At 53.7% G+C, this 17,530-nt stretch overlaps 6 protein-coding genes across 6 annotated transcripts; 4 read left to right on the forward strand and 2 right to left on the reverse strand.

The window, feature by feature from the left end:
- Positions 1–1,568: 1,568 nt before the first annotated feature.
- Positions 1,569–3,665, forward strand: veA (sexual development activator VeA). The gene is made up of 3 exons (XM_025641565.1): positions 1,569–1,622; positions 1,722–1,897; positions 1,967–3,665. Exons 2-3 carry the CDS (start codon positions 1,750–1,752, stop codon positions 3,499–3,501), a joined length of 1,683 nt encoding a protein of 560 aa, XP_025491685.1. The 5' UTR covers positions 1,569–1,622; positions 1,722–1,749; the 3' UTR covers positions 3,502–3,665.
- A 1,793-nt stretch (positions 3,666–5,458) lies between these two features.
- On the forward strand, positions 5,459–7,532 carry BO82DRAFT_354515 (putative nuclear RNA binding protein). The gene has a single exon (XM_025635222.1). The coding sequence runs from the start codon at positions 5,501–5,503 to the stop codon at positions 7,280–7,282; it is 1,782 nt and encodes a 593-aa protein (XP_025491686.1). The 5' UTR covers positions 5,459–5,500; the 3' UTR covers positions 7,283–7,532.
- Positions 7,533–7,656: 124 nt separating this feature from the next.
- BO82DRAFT_283786 (uncharacterized protein) lies at positions 7,657–9,223 on the reverse strand (the record flags this gene model as incomplete). Its single annotated transcript, XM_025631431.1, has 6 exons — positions 7,657–7,697; positions 7,853–8,465; positions 8,537–8,572; positions 8,679–8,823; positions 8,917–8,999; positions 9,074–9,223. 6 exons carry the CDS (start codon positions 9,221–9,223, stop codon positions 7,657–7,659), a joined length of 1,068 nt encoding a protein of 355 aa, XP_025491687.1.
- A 1,127-nt stretch (positions 9,224–10,350) lies between these two features.
- BO82DRAFT_283971 (putative G2/M phase checkpoint control protein Sum2) lies at positions 10,351–12,415 on the reverse strand (the record flags this gene model as incomplete). The annotated part of the gene is made up of 3 exons (XM_025631439.1): positions 10,351–11,640; positions 11,986–12,229; positions 12,345–12,415. Coding segments are annotated over 3 exons (1,605 nt in total), but the record flags the coding sequence as incomplete, so codon positions are not given.
- Positions 12,416–12,788: 373 nt separating this feature from the next.
- On the forward strand, positions 12,789–14,254 carry BO82DRAFT_354517 (WD40 repeat domain-containing protein). Its single transcript, XM_025635223.1, has 4 exons — positions 12,789–12,909; positions 12,975–13,140; positions 13,193–13,858; positions 13,921–14,254. Exons 1-4 carry the CDS (start codon positions 12,869–12,871, stop codon positions 14,173–14,175), a joined length of 1,128 nt encoding a protein of 375 aa, XP_025491689.1. The 5' UTR covers positions 12,789–12,868; the 3' UTR covers positions 14,176–14,254.
- A 220-nt stretch (positions 14,255–14,474) lies between these two features.
- On the forward strand, positions 14,475–17,341 carry BO82DRAFT_383584 (thioredoxin domain-containing protein; the record flags this gene model as incomplete). Its single annotated transcript, XM_025638029.1, has 5 exons — positions 14,475–14,574; positions 14,701–14,868; positions 14,923–15,040; positions 15,106–16,611; positions 16,668–17,341. Exons 2-5 carry the CDS (start codon positions 14,764–14,766, stop codon positions 17,339–17,341), a joined length of 2,403 nt encoding a protein of 800 aa, XP_025491690.1. The 5' UTR covers positions 14,475–14,574; positions 14,701–14,763.
- Positions 17,342–17,530: the final 189 nt, after the last annotated feature.

Below are 17,530 nucleotides of genomic sequence, written 5' to 3' on the forward strand. Positions count from 1 at the left end.
TCCGTCCTGTCGGTCGCACCCTAAAGCGCCCCAAACTAGGACATCACAGCCGTGACCCTCCAGGTTTCTCCTCCCCGGAAGCCCCAGAGTCAGTCAGTCAAGTCCGTCAGCCCCACTAAGTTACATGCATACTACCACATCAATATTGATATTATTCTTTTGCAAATATTTTGAGGGGGGGAAGGGGTCTTTTTTTAGTTGTTCGGATTGATTCTATCCATTATTTTTGTTTACCTTATGACTAAGGTTCTGATTTCTTCTAGCCTAACTTTCGTCCTTTTGCTCCCCTCCGCGAGTTCTTCATCGGCCGGTCGCAGTCGCTTTAATGAAGACCCGTGGAAGTGCCATCGGGCCCATTGCCTTAAGACGGTGGATCAGCTACCAGTCTAGCTTGTCCCAGTGTCCACCCCTCCGGCTCCAGCTAGTGCCGGATTTGATTTTCTTCAACTTTTGAACCCGAACAATCGGCTAACTTACAGTACTTACTTACTTTTGATGGCTTGATAGATAGAGATAATTTATTCTTGAGTAAATCCCAGCTGCTAAGCTTTACGTTTCTAGGCATTGTTTATCTCTTGTTATCATCGGCCCCCCCCCCGTTACTGAATACTTAGTACCAACTTGCACCTCCTCTTCTGCAGCCCCCCCTGGTAGGATTAGAGTTTTTGGGATGATGAGGGATGATGAGGGATGATACGATACCATCCATTTCCGCCATTCATCAGACCGAAGAGCCGGAGGTGGGCCGCCCGATCCAGAAAGCAGGGTAATTATATTATTAGCCAGAACTCAGTATTCTACGTACATAGTACTCATACTTTACTGGCATAGTAAAAGTAGATCAGGTAGTTGTGGTGATGGTCCACGTATCATTTCAGCTTGTTCTCCCCTCTTTAGTTCACTCTCGGCGGCTTGCTCAGTTCCAGTTAGATTTAGTTACCTTAATCAAATTAGTACTATGTCTGCGAGGTAGTTTAGTTAGTTTAGTAAACTTCCTTGGTTTTAGTTACTTCATTACAGTACATACAGTACACAACTGGGTCGTCCACTCTGCCTTTCTCTCTGCCTTTCCCCCCTCTCTCTGTGGAAATCTAGTCGGGTCTAGTCTTGTCACACTCTTTCTTCATCCTCCTCCTCCATCCCCATCTTGAACATCCTCTTCCCTCCTCCTCCTCCTTCTTCTGTTACTTACTCCCCCCCTCCCCCTCCTATCCTCCTTGAAAACTCGCACGGGTCAATCGCTCTGGGCTATTTGTCGTTCTTCCCCCAGTCCAGTTCGCAGTTGTCCCCAGTTCGATTTTCTTTCTTAATCCTCTTTCTTCTCGCCCATTGCGACGCCCGCTTCAACACTTATTTGCTAATTCTTAACCTTCTCCTTGGCTCGGTCGCTGCAGCGAATTCCTCTCGTTTGCCCCCGTCTCGCCTCCACCCTCTCCTCCTCCTACCACGCCTCTCCGTTTCACTCAACCGCAGGGTCGGCTCGTGACTCTTTCATCTACCACCAGCAGTCTCTACATCAAAGACATAATAATACAGCTTGAGGACCCGGAAGGTTTCTGCGCGTATCAGTCTCCGACTTGGTCATCGTTCCGTTGCATCATTTCATCTATGGTTGTCTCATAGTGAGTTTTTGTCCTCCCATTCGTTCTCTTCTCCTTCATCAACGATCAGAGATCGCTGGGAATATATGTCGGTCAAACAGTCACCTAACGTTCTCTCAGGTTATCAGATCTGCATTAGTGCTTCATCATGGCTTCCAGACCTCCTCTATCGCCCCCGGTGAACGAGACGGAGCACTCCGTCAGCCGGATCACTCGTGAGGGGAAGAAGCTTACATACAAGCTTACGGTGATGCAACAACCCGAGCGGGCAAGAGCATGCGGTGCAGGCGCCAAATGTACGTCTCCAAATCCGCTTGATATGAATTGCTTGTTTGTGAAGATACTGACAAAATTGTCTCCGATAGCTTCTGCCGACCGCCGTCCGGTTGATCCGCCGCCTGTGGTTGAGTTGCGAATTTTCGAATCTGATCCCAGCGACGACACGCTTTGTACGGACATCACCTTCGCTTATAACGCCAACTTCTTCCTTTACGCCACATTAGACAACGCACGTCCAATGGCTCAGGGTAGACTTGCTCCGACTCCAACGTTCCCCGTCCTCACAGGCGTGCCCGTGGCAGGAGTGGCATATCTTGACCGCCCCTTCCCGGCGGGATTCTTCATCTTTCCCGATCTATCGGTGCGTCACGAAGGACTTTACCGGCTGAGCTTCCATCTTTATGAGGAAACCAAGGAAAGCAAGGATGCGGACGAGGGAGTGCCGATCCCGTCACCAATGCTGAAGACGAATCCATTAAAGCCGACGATACCAAAGTCATTCCTCGAATTCCGCCTCGAGGTCGTATCAGTCCCATTCACAGTCTTCAGCGCGAAGAAGTTCCCGGGTTTGACACAAAGCACACATCTCAGTCGGATCATTGCGGAGCAAGGCTGCCGTGTCCGTATTCGGCGCGATGTCCGTATGAGACGTCGCGGAGACAAGGGATCCGATGATTACGACTATGATGAGGATAGGATGATGAGCAGCCGGCGTGATCGCTATTCTACCCCCGACACTTATCCGACTCCAGCTGAACGCCCACGGTCGACAAGCATTGGTACCGTTGATCAAGGCTATGGGCCTGAGGCCTCACGCCGTCCGTCCGCGGCCGAATACGGCTTCCAGAACCCGCGACTCTACCAGCATCCTATTGCTCATGCTCCAGCTCCAACTACAGCATCCACTCCCTCTCCTGTCACTCCAGTTGCATTTGCGACTCAGAATTCTACGTATCAATCGCATCTCTCCTTCGGGTCGACGCAAGCTCAATATTCCGCTCCTCAGATACCAAGGAATCCGCCGTCTGGATCAATGCCAGTCGCTGCCTACTCAGCTCATCCGACACACTCGCATTCTAGAAATCCATCAACCAGCACCGAGCATGAGAAAGATGCGCACCGGATCTACTTACCGCCTATCCGGTTGGACCCATCACATCCAGCGCCGTCACCCACTGAAACACGTTCTTCCGATCCTCCAATGCACCCAGTAGTCGCGCAGCACACGGCAACTCACCCATCACGCAGCGGCAACATTCTTCCGCCGATCAGTGCGATTTCGGGCGAGATCCCCATCAATATGCCTCGGCCTCAGAACAACACTGCTTCCAGTCCTGTTCATGAAATCGCCCAGAATAAAAGACTATTGTGGGACACCAGCTCTGGACCGACATTCGCCAAGCGAACGCACGAAGAATCCTTCGGTCATGCCGAGCGCCCACTGCACAACGGCATGCGCCCCGATCGAGAGCCCACTCCTCCATTGGAGCGACGGCTTTCCGACGCCCGACGGGAGGCATCGTACAGCCTGTCCCGGGACGAACTAGCATACAAGCGAGCCAACGGCAGGATGGTCACTAAAATTTCTCCGGCTATGATTCATCATGGACAGGGTTTATAGCGTCACGCTTTTCTCTGTCTCCGCAAATTTAGGGAACACTTCTTTATATAGGACGGCGTCTTGGCGAACTAGCCCGTCGGGATGACTTATAATTTTCTTTTAACTTAACGAGGATTTTGGAAGGGCAATTTGGTCCGAAAAGAGAAGGGTTTTGAGGGAGTTCCATTCGATTCGCTGTCATGACAGCAGACATGACGTCTATACCACAGTTTATTTTTGTCTTTCCGTCGTCGTTGTTCTTTGTTGTATATGATCTACCTTGGATTTCACACCATACATATTCCCCCTATGTTTGTTTATTGTTGTCTATTTCTGATTACCAAGTGGGATGGTGTCACCTGTCGGCTGGATTGAATCTCGTTTTCTTACATTAGGCTGGCCAGAAATGAATATAGCCATCCGAAGTACGCCGTCAGATATCAACTTTCTTCTATTTTCTCTGAGTTATACTGTAAAAAGCTGCGTAGTCACCATTCCGAACCCATCTAAATGCCATGTACATGTAGTGCATGTCTTAGTGAGATTTGTGAAAGCTGTGGTATGCCAATAGTCTTACAGGAGTTTTACAGGAGGGGATCTATCTCATTGGGGCTATCCTACATTCCAGAACACTGGGACTACTTAAGTGATGAGAGATGATGAGACATTCATTCCTCTCGGGCCATGGAAAATGAAGCATTGTCATCCCAAACACGGAAGGGAAGGTGTATTTGGGTGCAGTGGGCTTGGCACATGAGTGATGAGTGGATGGCCTTACCTTAAATGTAAACAAACCCGGAACGCCCGAGGTAAACAACAAACATTGAACACTAAACCATCATTAAGTTCAGTTATGTTGGTTGGTTGCTGATAACAATCCACTTTGTCCTCTCCTCGCTCGTCATTGCCGCCGCCGCCGCTGCTGCTGCTGCTGCTGCTGCTGCTGCTGCTGCCTTCTCTGCCTGACCGCTTCTTTTCTCTCTCCTCCACTTCTCTCCCCCGCGTGGTCTTCCCCGGGTTTCTATCGTCATTTGCCCTTATTTGCCCAGTAGATGATATCTTCCAGGATCTCTGTTGACGTGTTGACGGAAAAAGATAAGATCGACTGCACCTGCGCCTATCTGACTCTGGATCGATAGAGTAATTCTGGAGGTGTGCGACCGACCGACGGTGCGAAAGTGGATGGATGAATTGTGAGCAAGCAAGCGCAGTGAGGATGGCCGATCGCGCCCATGGACACTTCACGGTCGAGGTTAGTTCCAAGTGCCGCAATTCACCCCTCCGTTCCTCCCACTCTCTTGCTTCCAGCCTGTCTTGTGATTTCTATTCCACCTGCACCGTTCACGCTTTTGTCCTGCCCGTGGCGCGCGTCTACCTCCCTTGCGCAGCGGGTGTGTCACCTCTGCCGTCGCGTTCACAGACATCCAGGATTGGACTGGTTTTGAACGAAGCTTGAATCAAATTAACCTCTGTTATTCTGTCCAACGTCCAGGCCTCGATCGACAACCGTATGGAGGGGAAGGGTGTCGACACGCTCGAGACCGATCGTGAGCTTGAACTATCGCTTCAGTCCATATGCGCCGACCACCACGTGGCCCACCAACATCAGAAGAGCCCCCGTCGCAAACATGCGCGCACCATCAGGGATTCCACCGCCGATGAATCTGAGTCCGAGTCCGACGATTCCGGTCGGTTCGACGATGCCGAAGAGTCGAACTATCCGTCCTGCGCGCCGAGTAGATCCCCGTCCGTTCATTCGGCAAAGCGACGGCGGTCTAATGAGTGGCCTTTACAGTTGGAGAACGGCGGGGAATTTCCAATATCACAGGATAATGATAATCAACAACAACCTGTCCAACGGGCTGCGGGTAGCAGCAACAAGACCGGCGGGCACCGGAAGCCGTTCCAGACGGCAGTGGGTAAGATCTCTCCACGGACGTCGATGGGATCTGCTGGCCGGTTCGGTCGCCAGACTGGTGCGTCCGGTCGCGGCCGACGATCGCGGTTCGTCGAGGGAACAATGAGCGACAGCGTGAGCGAGAAGCCACCGAGTATCTTCCTGCGCGATGATGCACGCCACGGTGGAAATGGGACGGGCCAGCAACGAGGCTCCGGGATATTCCGGTTTGGAAAGGCGATCGCCTCCGCGTTCAATCCCTTCGGTGCTTGGGGGTGGAAAAGCAATGCTGATGCCAACAAACAGCCGGATGATCCGCTTGCACAGGCAGAGCGGGCCTACGCGGAGCTTAAGCGCTCCGGTTACAAGGGTACAGTCAAGGGTAGCTATATACGGAGCTTGGATGGGGAGTCTGGAGTTCCTCCCAAGTCCTGGAATCCCATCCCAGAGCCAGCGACTTACCGGCCCATAGCACATCATTCGAGACAGAACTCGGAAGAAGGGAACGATTCTGTAGGGTCTATTCGATCCTCGTTCCAGGAGCTGCGCAAAGCCAAGTCATCCCTGGGCATTCCATACATTAAACGCTTGGACTCAAACAAGCTTTCCTCCGAGGAGCAGCCGGAGGGCGCGGAAGTGCGACGCCAGAAGTCGCGCAAAGAGCTCCAGCGACAGGCCAAGCTGTTGAAGCGCGTGAGCGACCTGGAACTCAAGTTACAACGGGCGCGTCGGGAACTGCACGACCTGGTTGGCGGCGAGGAAGAAGAAGTGCAGGCACCGAATCCCTTTCTCGACAAACCATACTCTCGCAAATTTGTCCCCGGCGCACTTCCCTCGCTTCCATCGGAGCGGTTGTTGCACAGCAATAGCCAGTTGAAATCCCCGATCTCCTCTCGAGCCGTGTCTACACCTTTGATCTCCCTGGTGGAGAACATTCACCAGAGCGAAGCTGTCGAAGCGCAGCAGAAAACCACGCCAAGCAAGCCTATAACCGGTACGCAGCAGCAACAGGATGGTATGACACCACGAACATCTAAGGATCCCCAGCTCCAATCGTCTTTGACCGCAGACAGTCCCACCCTCAAACGCAAGTCGCCAGACCCTGCATCCTTGAAAAAGATCCAGCCTGAATCGACGCATTCTACAGACAGCCACCGCCACTACTACGGAACAGCCCGCACACCTACTCCTCGTAAGCCCAAACTGCCGAAGATGGGTCCCGGCGACAGCCCCGGCTCCGTCGAGCGAAAGCATTCTGCCTCCAGTCGTTCCCCAAATACCCCCAGCGAGGAACGCGGTCGCAGACGCTCCACCCCTCTCCGATCATCGCCCAGCAACCCTCGCTCGCCTTCAGCAGTGGCGGCCCATAGACGCGCCTCCAACTCCAGGAATCGTGCTCCCCAGCCTCAACCTAGTCTGCGGATGAAGAAGGGCCGCCCAGATCTGCGATCAGCCAGTGCGGGCGAGAGCCTACTGCTGCCTAGTCCGGGTGAGGCGGATGACCACGACAAGGAAAATCAGCAGGCGCAGCTGCAGCTGTATAGCAGCAGCGTCGCGCTGGTGAAGGCGGATCAGTCCGAGGAGATGGCCACAACGACGACTCTGGCATCCGGGGAGATAATGACAAGCCCCAGTCCCAATTCGTCTCCTAGTAAGAAGAAGTCGGCTCGCTACGAGTACATCCCGCCTGTGCCACCGCTCCCGAAGAACCTGTCTGCCACAGCGGCGAAGGTAGACCGACGGCTGGCGAAGGAGATGGGCAAGAAGCGGGAGGCGCGAGATCGCGAAAAGGCGCAGGCACAGCCCCAGTCGCCGTTGGGACAGAAGCTTGAGACTGTGGGAGCGGGCCAGCGGTCGGGCTCCGGCGGTGCTCACAGCTTCCAATGGCCGGAGGATTTCTTTTGATTCGCTTTTTAGGGATGGCTGTGAAGTTGCGGTGGAGTTGATACCCTGTTGTCCGTGTTTTGTCTTGGTGTATTATCTGCTGGTCATTGCCATGCACCAGCACATGACATGCGCCTCTTGAGTCGACTTGACCATGAGAGACCCTTACTTCGTCTAGTATGGCGATGGAGATAAGGGGAGGATAATCGTTTCCTATGTCCATTTCCTGACTCTTTAATGAATGTAACGATGTGATGACTGCTGCCCAATGAAAGAATACTTGAGTTTCTCCTTTGTCAATCCCTCGGCGCACAGCTATGCCGCTAAGCATGCATGCACATACCTCATTCAACTGTCCTGTCCCTAGCCCCGGATTCCAAGGACAGACTCCCAGTTTACAAGATCGCCGTAGCATTAGCATGCGATCCAACACCACCTACACACACACACACACACATGAAATAGTTAGCCAACATCTTCCACATCCCACACCCATCTCATCTCCCACATTCCCACCAAAGAACACCCCCCGCCCCAACAACCTCCCGTGGTCCACAAAACCAATCCCAAGATTACAAAGGGGCAACTCACCAAAGACCATAGCCGGCGCACTCGTCACGAAAACCGTCCACCGGCCCACCTCCCGACACCGGCGCGCCAACCGTTCCAGATCCCACATTTCCCCGATCATCATCCCCCAACACGCGAGCAGCTCCTGATGCATGAACCCGCCCTGCCCGTCCTCCCGCGTGGGCGGCCAGCACTCAAACGTCGGCGAATCCCCCGCCACCGCCGCGAAGTAGCAGTCATGCAACCAGGTCAGCACATCCTCGTCCTGCGCGACCCCGGCCCAGCAGAGATCCGCGTGCGAGCGGCGCGCCGCGGCGCTGCGCTGGGCCGGGGTGAGCGTGTGGTACTGCTCGACGAAGCCCGAGCGGATGAGTAGGAGGTCCCCGGGGCGGATGTCGCCGCCGCGGGATGTGGGGAGGGGGTTGATGCCTTGGGCGCGGGCGCAGGCGTGTAAAGCGGCGAGGGTAATGGGGTGCGAGGTATACGGGTCGTAGGGGTTTTCGGGGAATCGTGTCTGGTGGTAGTTTCGGTAGTCGAGGAGGATGGCGCGGGTGGCGAGGCCGTGCGTGCTGAGGTGGTGGATGCTGCATTTGTGGGGGTTGGGGTCGGTTGGGTGGAAGTCTGTGGATTTGGTCTGGAGTTGAGCGTTAGGGTTGGTTTGTTGGTTTTGTTGAGTGGATGTGTATGGTGCAGTACGTAACGTACCCCGTTGTAGAAGAGTTTGGTGTCTAGGTGGGCGAACTAGATTTTTGGGGGGATCATCTGGTTAGCATATATGGGAGGATCATTGGATCGCAAGTCAAAGGCTTTATGAGGAAGCCCCAGCAAGCAAAAGAGGGCAGCGTACATGGCGGAATCCATCCCACTGGGTTCCACTCTGCGTGTTCAGGGTATAGGTATCGTCGTAGACCACGTCCTCGACGAGCTCCTTGATCTGATGCTGGAAGGGCTCGCGGTCGAAGGCCGGGGTTTCCGGAATGTGCAATGGGAGACTGTTGCTGCATCAGCGTTTCTGCAGTACAGAGCCAGGTAGTGGGTACACCCTCTGCGAGTAGAGGCAATAACCGCTTTTCGACCAAACTCACTCAAGTCGAATCATCTCCCCTAGCTTGATCTCCGCAGCTGCAGCTTTGACTCGAGCCGGCGTCAGCAGATTCAGTCGTCCGAGCTGCAGTGTACAAGGTCAGCTAGGAATTCAAGATGCACAACAGTTCAGAGTAACAAAGTAACAAGCAACAGTACCTGATCATCCTTCCCCCAAACCCATGCAGCATCCTTCGGCGCCCCAGGAATCTTAGGCAGTTCCTTGCGAGTGGGGAACCGCGTGCAATTCGGATCCCAAGGGAGCTGATCGGGAGCTTGGACCCGCTCAGAAGTACTCGTAGTAGACATGTTGGTAGCACGATCTCCCGCAGCAGAGGTTGTTGGCGCAACGATCTCCGAGACCTTCTTCATTCGTTCATTAACATACCCCATGGCTGCGGTAGGTCTTGTGTACAGTATATATAGCTTTCCCCGCTTGCTGGAATCGACTGACCGTGGCTCACGGTGGATTGAGTTTGTGGAACCGTCAAGACCTGAAGCCCCATTATACCCTCCGAATGGACTGAAACTGTCCCCATTTATGGGCGCGTCTGCTCCACATCACTGCTTCTTTCGGGTATGACGAGCGTTCTTGGCCGAGGCATATGTAAGGCTCGTGAGGGGGACATTGCCGAATGAACCCAATGTTCAGGCGGAGGAACACGAATAAGAACCGACCGTCCCCGCTGCGAAGCTTTAATACACCAATCTTAAGATTAATAATGACGCATGGTGGGGGGAGAGAGTGAATCTTTGCCGTTGATGTCAAGGAGCATGGCAGGCTGGTGAGGATGGTTGGGGCGGAGTATCCGCGCATCTACAAGCGAAGTGCTGTACTCGTCACGAGACTACAACAAGGGAAAACTGGTTGGTAGGCCAGAAGGCCTCCTTTTTCGGTCTTTTGAATTCATCATCAAAGATGATGTCTCGTAGTAGTATGATACAAAGATGGTCCACGCTCAATCATTGTCCGCACGTAATCCACAACGGAGACTGGAGCAGCCAACCGACAATATCCAGAACCTCCAACATTGACCCATGTGAGGTGACGATATCAGACATAATAGTGACAGACTCCCCACGTCCAGAAGATCGCTGCAATGAAGGTTCGAGACCTGCCTATGCTTGAGTATGAAGAACGCCAAACTTGACACCAGATGTAACAGTAGCCATCCCAGCACATAGTTCACCAAATCCACCGTAACCCATAAGGATCCCATCACAGTCGAAAGTCATGACCTTCCGCACGTCAAGACCATATATGTATTCATTGGATGCTCCATCAGACGCCAGGGATATCAGGAGAAACAAAAAAAGTAGTCGTGGACGGACATAAACCACTCCTCAGAGAAAAGAATAGCAACAATAATCGCTAAGCGCATGATACAATGAACTGCTGCTGGACAGTCATGAAAAGACAAAACCAAAGGGACGATTTAGATCTGCGTAGGCACTCCGGTGGACTGGGAGGCATTGCGACCACCACGAAGACCGCCACGGCCACGAGAGTTGTATCCACGACCATAGCCTCCGCGGCCACGGCCATAGCCTCTTCCTCTGCCACGGCCACGATAGCTGCCCCGATAACCATCGACGCTGCCCTGACCAAAGGTCTCAATGTTCCGCTTCTCCTCCTCACCGCGCCACTCACGGCCGCCGGCACGAGCACCAGTACCCTCTTCCCGATCGCGAGCCTCGCTCGATATGTTGTCAAAGAAGGAGGTAGCCCGGTTGTACGAGTTGACATTATCCGCGCTAGACTTATCGGTATATTCGTCCTCGCCTTCAGGGAAAGCAGCCTCGGCTTCATGGACCGGAGAGCCAGTAGCAATCGCTTCCTTCACCAGGTCCTGCTTGTTGAACTTGGCATTGGCGGTCTCGAAGTCGTAGTCGGTGTCAGGAACTTCAACCTTCTTCGCCTGGCCCTGATAAGGAGCGCGGTGACCACCGCGTCCGCCCCGTGGGTGTGGATGACCGCCGCGAGGAGCTCGGCTTCCTTCGTAAGGCTTCATTTCAGCGAGCTGCTTTGTCATGCCGTCCACAGACGCCTCGCCATGACCAGGAGCCTTCTGTGCACTGGGTTGAGGCAATTTAGCCATGGCAGCCGCGACAGCAGCAGTGGCAGCCCGAGTGGCTTCAGTAATGGCCGCCTGAGCAGCAGTACCTTGCGACACATTGTTTCCCACACCAGCACCGGGGTAAGGGCCTACAGCTGGGACTGGCGGCTTAGAGTGCGTAGCAATCGGGATGGCCGGCTGCACACGTCCGCTCCTGGGTCCGGTGGGTGGTATCTTGGATGTAACCGGAAGCGCCGCCGCCGTCGCGGGAATACTGGAGGCTTGTACGGCTTCCATTACGGAAGGTTTCGATTCAACAGGGGGTGGAGGAGGGTTCTGACCAGCAGCAGGTGCAGGCGTGGCATTCCGGCTGGCGGGCTTACTGGAGGGCCGTTCACCAACGGGAAGCTCGGAGGTGGCTTTAGGAACGTTTACAGGGCCCGCACCAGGCGCCCCCTGACGCTGCGGCGGAGGGGTCTGGTGTTGACCAGGGGGTCCAATAGGCATCTGATGAGGGGGAAACTGGCCTGGTCCTTGAGGGAATCCTTGACCCGGGGGAGGGTACCATCCTGGGGGAGGGGCTCCGTACGGCATATTAGGGAATCCGGGCCCAGGAGGGAAACCAGGAGCCCCAAAGCGCTGCCCATAGGGAGGGTAGAAGCCCTGGAACTGAGGTTGCTGGGGATAGCCAGGAGCCGGACGAGGAGGTTGCTGTGCTTGGGAGTGAGGAGGAATGCCCTGAGGACCTGGACCTGGACGAGACATGCTCTACACCAATTGACACGTTAGTATTCTTGCATCATAGAGCAGTGTTTTCTTGTGCAAGGGCCAAGGGTAAGGTGTTTTGATCTTGTCAGAAGGAAGGCAACGGAAAAATCCACACGGTTTTGCGCTTTCAGAACAGGTCTGTGTTTACATCCGAAATATTTCATCATAAGATCGAGTGTCCGGAGGACACCAACACCAGAGGTGATGAGAGGGTGAGAATGGAGAGTGTGTGTTGAGCAAACTTACCCCTAGGATGGCAGGATCATCAGGGACCTGAGGAGGTTCAGATGGTGCATTTTCTTTCTTGTCCTCCGCTACGCTAATGTCTTTTACGTCGCTGCCCCGGAAGACAATGTATTCATAAACACTGGCAGACGGGGCGATCTCCTCAGCTGGGTTGCCTCGACGGCCCTCAGTTCCAAAAGAGACGACATTCTCCAGAGCTATTGTGGACGCTTCAGGGTTGATCTCATGCAAGGTTCCAACATAGCTAGCGGGGAGCTGTCAGTACGAACAGTCATTGCCAATGCTTCCGAGGGCAATGGATGCGAGCACGGAGCCGGAGCAGGAGAAGCACCAGAAGGGGTTGGAAAGGTGGCACATACCGAATGTCACTCTTGGAGATCAGGTTGAACCGCTGACTGCCAGGTGTTAACTCCCGCCTAGCCGAACAAACCCTGGATCACACCAGTAGGTAGGCATAGAAGACTGACCCTATTAAATGGTTCATATCCATGCTGAGAGGGAGAGTTGCGCGATTGACGCGCAGAAAAAGAGAGAAAGGAACAAGGGGAAGAAAGAGGGAGAGGTGAAGATATAGGAAAATTGGGGAAGAGAGAGAAGGGCAGAGAAGTGAAAGGAAGAAGGAAGAGGAAAGGTCGAAAAACGGAAGAAGCCGGTTTTGTGGGTGGGAAAGGTTGGGGCTCCGGTGAGCGCGAGAAGCTCACCGCGCAGTTCCTTCGCCAGTTTTGCCCAAAAGGAACCACGTGAGGGGCGGGGAAAGCAGCTGAAGCTTAGTCATGGTACCGTGGGTCGTGATGATGATGATTGCTAGTGATCACATTCATCAAACTCAATTGATCACAACCCAGTGTTTTCTTCTTATCTGGTACCTGTCACAAGCTTCACAATGGCTCAATCAAGTCATCGCGATGACTTCTTTCAAACCACGTTCGTTTCCTTATCGCTGCCCAGCTGCGGTTCGCATGCCCCTCGCTGATTCCTTCCGGCTGCAGAGCTTCCCTTGATGAGCAAAAACGCAAGGATGCCAAGTCACAAAATACCAACGGAAACCCTATTCGGCTCCAGAGCAAGATTCTGGCCGTCGCTGCTGATCCCTTAAACAACAGCGCCGTCTTCGTGGCTCAGAGTGGTGGAACAGTGCGCAAGGTCATACTCGAAGTAGGTGCATGGCACAGCCGTATTACGAGGACCGTGGCTAAAAATGTGTTAGACCGGAGAAACCGCAGCCATCTACAAGGGCCCAACTGCACCGATTACGAGTCTATGCTTTTCGCCCAACGGCCGACTATTGTTCGCTGGGTGCTGGGATAAGACCGTTTGGAGTTGGGATGTAACTACAAAGGAACGCAAGCTGCGCTATGAAGGCCACACGGACTTTGTCCGGTCCGTCATCAGCACGAGACTACGTGGACAAGATGTTCTGGTTTCGGGCGGCGCCGATGCGCAAATAATAGTGTCCGACATCGCGACTGGGCAACGATTGGCCGTGCTGAAAGGCCACGCCAAGGGCATTCAAGATTTGGCCTTTGATCCCATCTCGCTGGACTCGGACAGTCCAGAGCCGATTGTGTTCAGTGCTGGAAGCGACAGAGAGATTCGACAATTCGACATCTCTAAGGGCAGCCAAGACCTAACCGGTACCGCTGCAATCCTGGCTCACGAGACCAACGTGCATAAACTGTTCTTCGACCAGGATGCCGATCTATGGACTGCTTCAGCCGACAAGACTACCAAGTGCTTGAGTCGAGACGACGGCTGGAAGCCCAACACAACCCTGGATCATCCCGACTATGTGCGTGATGTTGTGGTTCACGAGCAAGGTGGGTGGGTGGTCACAGCGTGCCGTGATGAAGAGGTCCGCGTATGGAATCGATCGGTATGTCTCTATTTCCTGAGATTGCTGCGTTGACCTGACTATTGCTTACCCAAATGAAACAGACCGGGCAACTCTACCACACCTTCTCTGGACATTACGAAGAAGTGACAGGATTAGTACTAGTGGGTACAACAATCGTCAGTGTCAGTATAGATGCTACTATCCGACAGTGGTCTCTGAAGCCCGATGAGCTTCAGACGGCAGTAGCCATGGCACAAAAGACCTCGACCGAGGATGAAGAGCAGCCCACCAACCCCGGGTCGATGCTTACCGAAGAGGAGGAGCGGGAGCTTGCCGAGCTGATGGGCGAGGATTGAGACTACTCTATGAGACTACTCCAAGAATGACCGTCACGACTAAACTTCCAAGCGATATGATTAATGGACTGATATCGAGTAAAGTAGTGTACTGTACCGAAGTCAGTAGAATCAGCTGTAGCGTACAGTCCCAGGTCAAATGCTGAGGTGTAACCACAGTCCACGTGACCATGCAGGGGCGAGTCCATGACGCACGGGCGACGATCTCCCGGATGCGGGCCAGGCGGACTAGTGATGTTACTAACTGACTAGTAACGCGGGCACATGCGTTTCTTCCCTCGTTCCCCTCTCCCCTCATCCGTTGCTTGCCTGTCTGTCTGCCGAATCACTCCGTTTACATTTACTCTTCGATCGATCGCTGGATATTGCTTGGTCTCTGGATCAGATCGCTTGCAGCTGGTTTGTCACTCACTCTTCTTATCCCCCGCTAGTTCCCTGCCATCTGTTAGCCTGCTATAACGGCCAAGTGGTGATATCTTATCGGCTGCCTGGAGCTGCTTTCTAACACGCGCGCATTGCAAGCAGGCTGCCTATCTAGTGCGAGATCTTGACAAACCATTGACTGGTGAAAGGCCTAGTCCCACGTGAATGTCTTACGGCCTCAACATGGCTGCCCCGTCAGGCATGCACCATAATCTGGCCGACGCAGGGCCGAAGCTCGTCAATCGACTGCGGGACAGCAAATCACCTTACGTCCGTCAAATATCCGCAAATCGAAGCCGTCTGTCCTTACTGACGCATTAATAGGTGCGGGCGCATATGAACAATCCAGTAGCATGGCAGCTTTGGGACACAGAAGCCATCGAGTTGGCCAGACGCCATAACCGGTTGATCTTTCTGAGCATCGGGTATTCGGCATGTCACTGTAAGCCTTGTCTCTCGCTTTAAGACTTGGTCACATTGTTCTTCTGAAATAATAACCCGCATTAGGGTGTCATGTTATGGAGAAGGAGTCTTTCATGTCCCACGAAGTGGCTTCAGTGCTAAACGAGTCGTTCATCCCAATCAAGGTGGACAGAGAGGAGCGACCCGATGTTGACGATGTCTACATGAACTATGTCCAGGCAACCACCGGATCGGGCGGCTGGCCCTTGAATGTTTTCCTTACTCCGGATCTTGAACCTGTTTTTGGCGGGACATACTGGCCCGGCCCCAACTCCTCCACCCTGACAGGAAACGAGACGATCGGATTTGTCGAAATCCTCGAAAAGCTCCGGGATGTCTGGCAGACGCAACAGCAGAGGTGCCTCGAGAGTGCGAAGGAAATTACCAAACAGCTCCGGGAATTCGCTGAGGAGGGCACACATTCTTACCAAGGCGATCGACAAGCGGATGAAGACCTGGACATTGAGCTGTTGGAGGAGGCCTATCAGCATTTCGTTTCCCGATACGATCCTGTACATGGAGGATTTTCCACGGCTCCTAAATTCCCCACACCTTCTAACTTGGCCTTTTTGCTGCGTCTGGGAATCTATCCAACTGAGGTGTCGGACATTGTCGGGAAGGACGAGTGTGAGCGGGCGACCGCCATGGCAGTCCATACACTTATTAGCATGGCGCGTGGAGGAATTCGAGACCATATCGGGCATGGCTTTGCGCGGTATAGTGTTACCCCCAACTGGGGATTACCTCACTTCGAGAAGATGCTGTACGACCAAGCACAGCTTTTGGACGTCTATGTAGACGCGTTCAAGATCACTCATAATCCTGAGTTACTGGGGGCTGTGTACGACCTGGTCAGCTATCTCACATCGGCTCCGATCCAGTCACTAGCAGGCGCTTTCCACTCCTCTGAAGACGCGGACAGTCTCCCGACGCCCAATGACACCGAGAAGCGTGAAGGCGCATTTTATGTTTGGACGTTGAAAGAGCTGACTCAGGTACTCGGTCAGCGAGATGCTGGGGTCTGTGCTCGTCACTGGGGCGTTCTGCCCGATGGCAACATCCCGCCCGAGAACGACCCGCATGATGAATTCATGAACCAGAATGTGCTAGCAGTCAAAGTGACACCTAGCAAATTGGCCAAGGAGTTTGGTCTCGGCGAAGACGAGGTGGTCAGGATTATCAAGTCTGCAAAGCAGAAGTTGTGCGACTACAGGGAGAGGACTCGCGTACGTCCGGATTTGGATGACAAGGTCATTGTTGCCTGGAACGGACTTGCCATCGGGGCACTCGCCAAGTGCAGTGCACTATTCGAAGAAATCGAAAACACGAAGGCAGCACAGTGCAGGGAGGCGGCAGCCAAGGCAATCAACTTCATCAAGGAAAACTTGTTCGACAAGTCGACGGGACAGCTATGGCGCATCTACCGCGACGGAGCTCGGGGGACCACCCCTGGCTTCGCCGATGACTATGCATACTTGATAAGTGGACTGTTGGATATGTACGAGGCGACTTTCGACGACAGCTTCTTGCAATTCGCCGACCAATTGCAGAGTGAGTGCCTGGTAAATGTTGAAAATAACCTGGCTCGCTAACACATCATATCAAAGAGTATCTCAACGACAACTTCCTCGCATACGTTGGCTCCACACCCGCAGGTTACTATAGCACCCCTTCAACCATGACACCAGGCACGCCAGGCCCTCTCCTACGCTTGAAAACCGGAACCGAGTCAGCTACACCATCCATCAACGGCGTCATTGCGCGCAATTTGCTGCGCCTCGCAAGTCTCTTCGAGGAGGAGGGATATCGTACCCTTGCCCGACAGACCTGCCGCTCGTTCTCAGTAGAGATTCTGCAGCACCCGTTCCTATTTGTGGGTCTCCTAGACGCCATCGTCGGTTTGGAGACAGGAACGCGGAACATCACGGGTGTATTCAGCACAGCAGCCATCCCGCTGGGGCCAAGCAGCAGGAGCAGCAGCTCACAACAAGCATCATCTAACGACACCACCACCACCACCAGCCGCGCCGAGGAACCGATTGCCGCCCGCGATCTCCTGGTAAAGAAGCTCCGCGCCGAGGCCGGCCCGACATTATCGACGGCGACCACGACCGTCTCGCTTGTGGATATCCGACCCTCTCATCTAGGAGATTTTGTAGGAAACCAGTCTTTCTGGCTGCGGACGCGCAACCCCCTGTACAAAGAGTTGCGGCCGTCCCACCCGGCGAAGAATCATCTCATGGTCTGCGAGACGGGCCGCTGCACGATAGTAGATCTTTGACCCATAGTCTGTCCCCCCATTGAACAAAGGATAAATAACAAAGGAACATCTTTTTCTTCTCTTTTCATCTGTTTTTCTGGGAAGGTTAAGCTTGCACTTTTCGTTAACCCACTGCTGAGGACAAGGCTGTATATTCCGTGGAATCATCCTGTGGAATCAAGGTGTTTGTTGATAACTCGATCTAGTCTA

The sequence above is a fragment of the Aspergillus uvarum genome (genome assembly GCF_003184745.1).
Source record: "Aspergillus uvarum CBS 121591 unplaced genomic scaffold BO82scaffold_28, whole genome shotgun sequence".
Taxonomy (NCBI): domain Eukaryota; kingdom Fungi; phylum Ascomycota; class Eurotiomycetes; order Eurotiales; family Aspergillaceae; genus Aspergillus; species Aspergillus uvarum.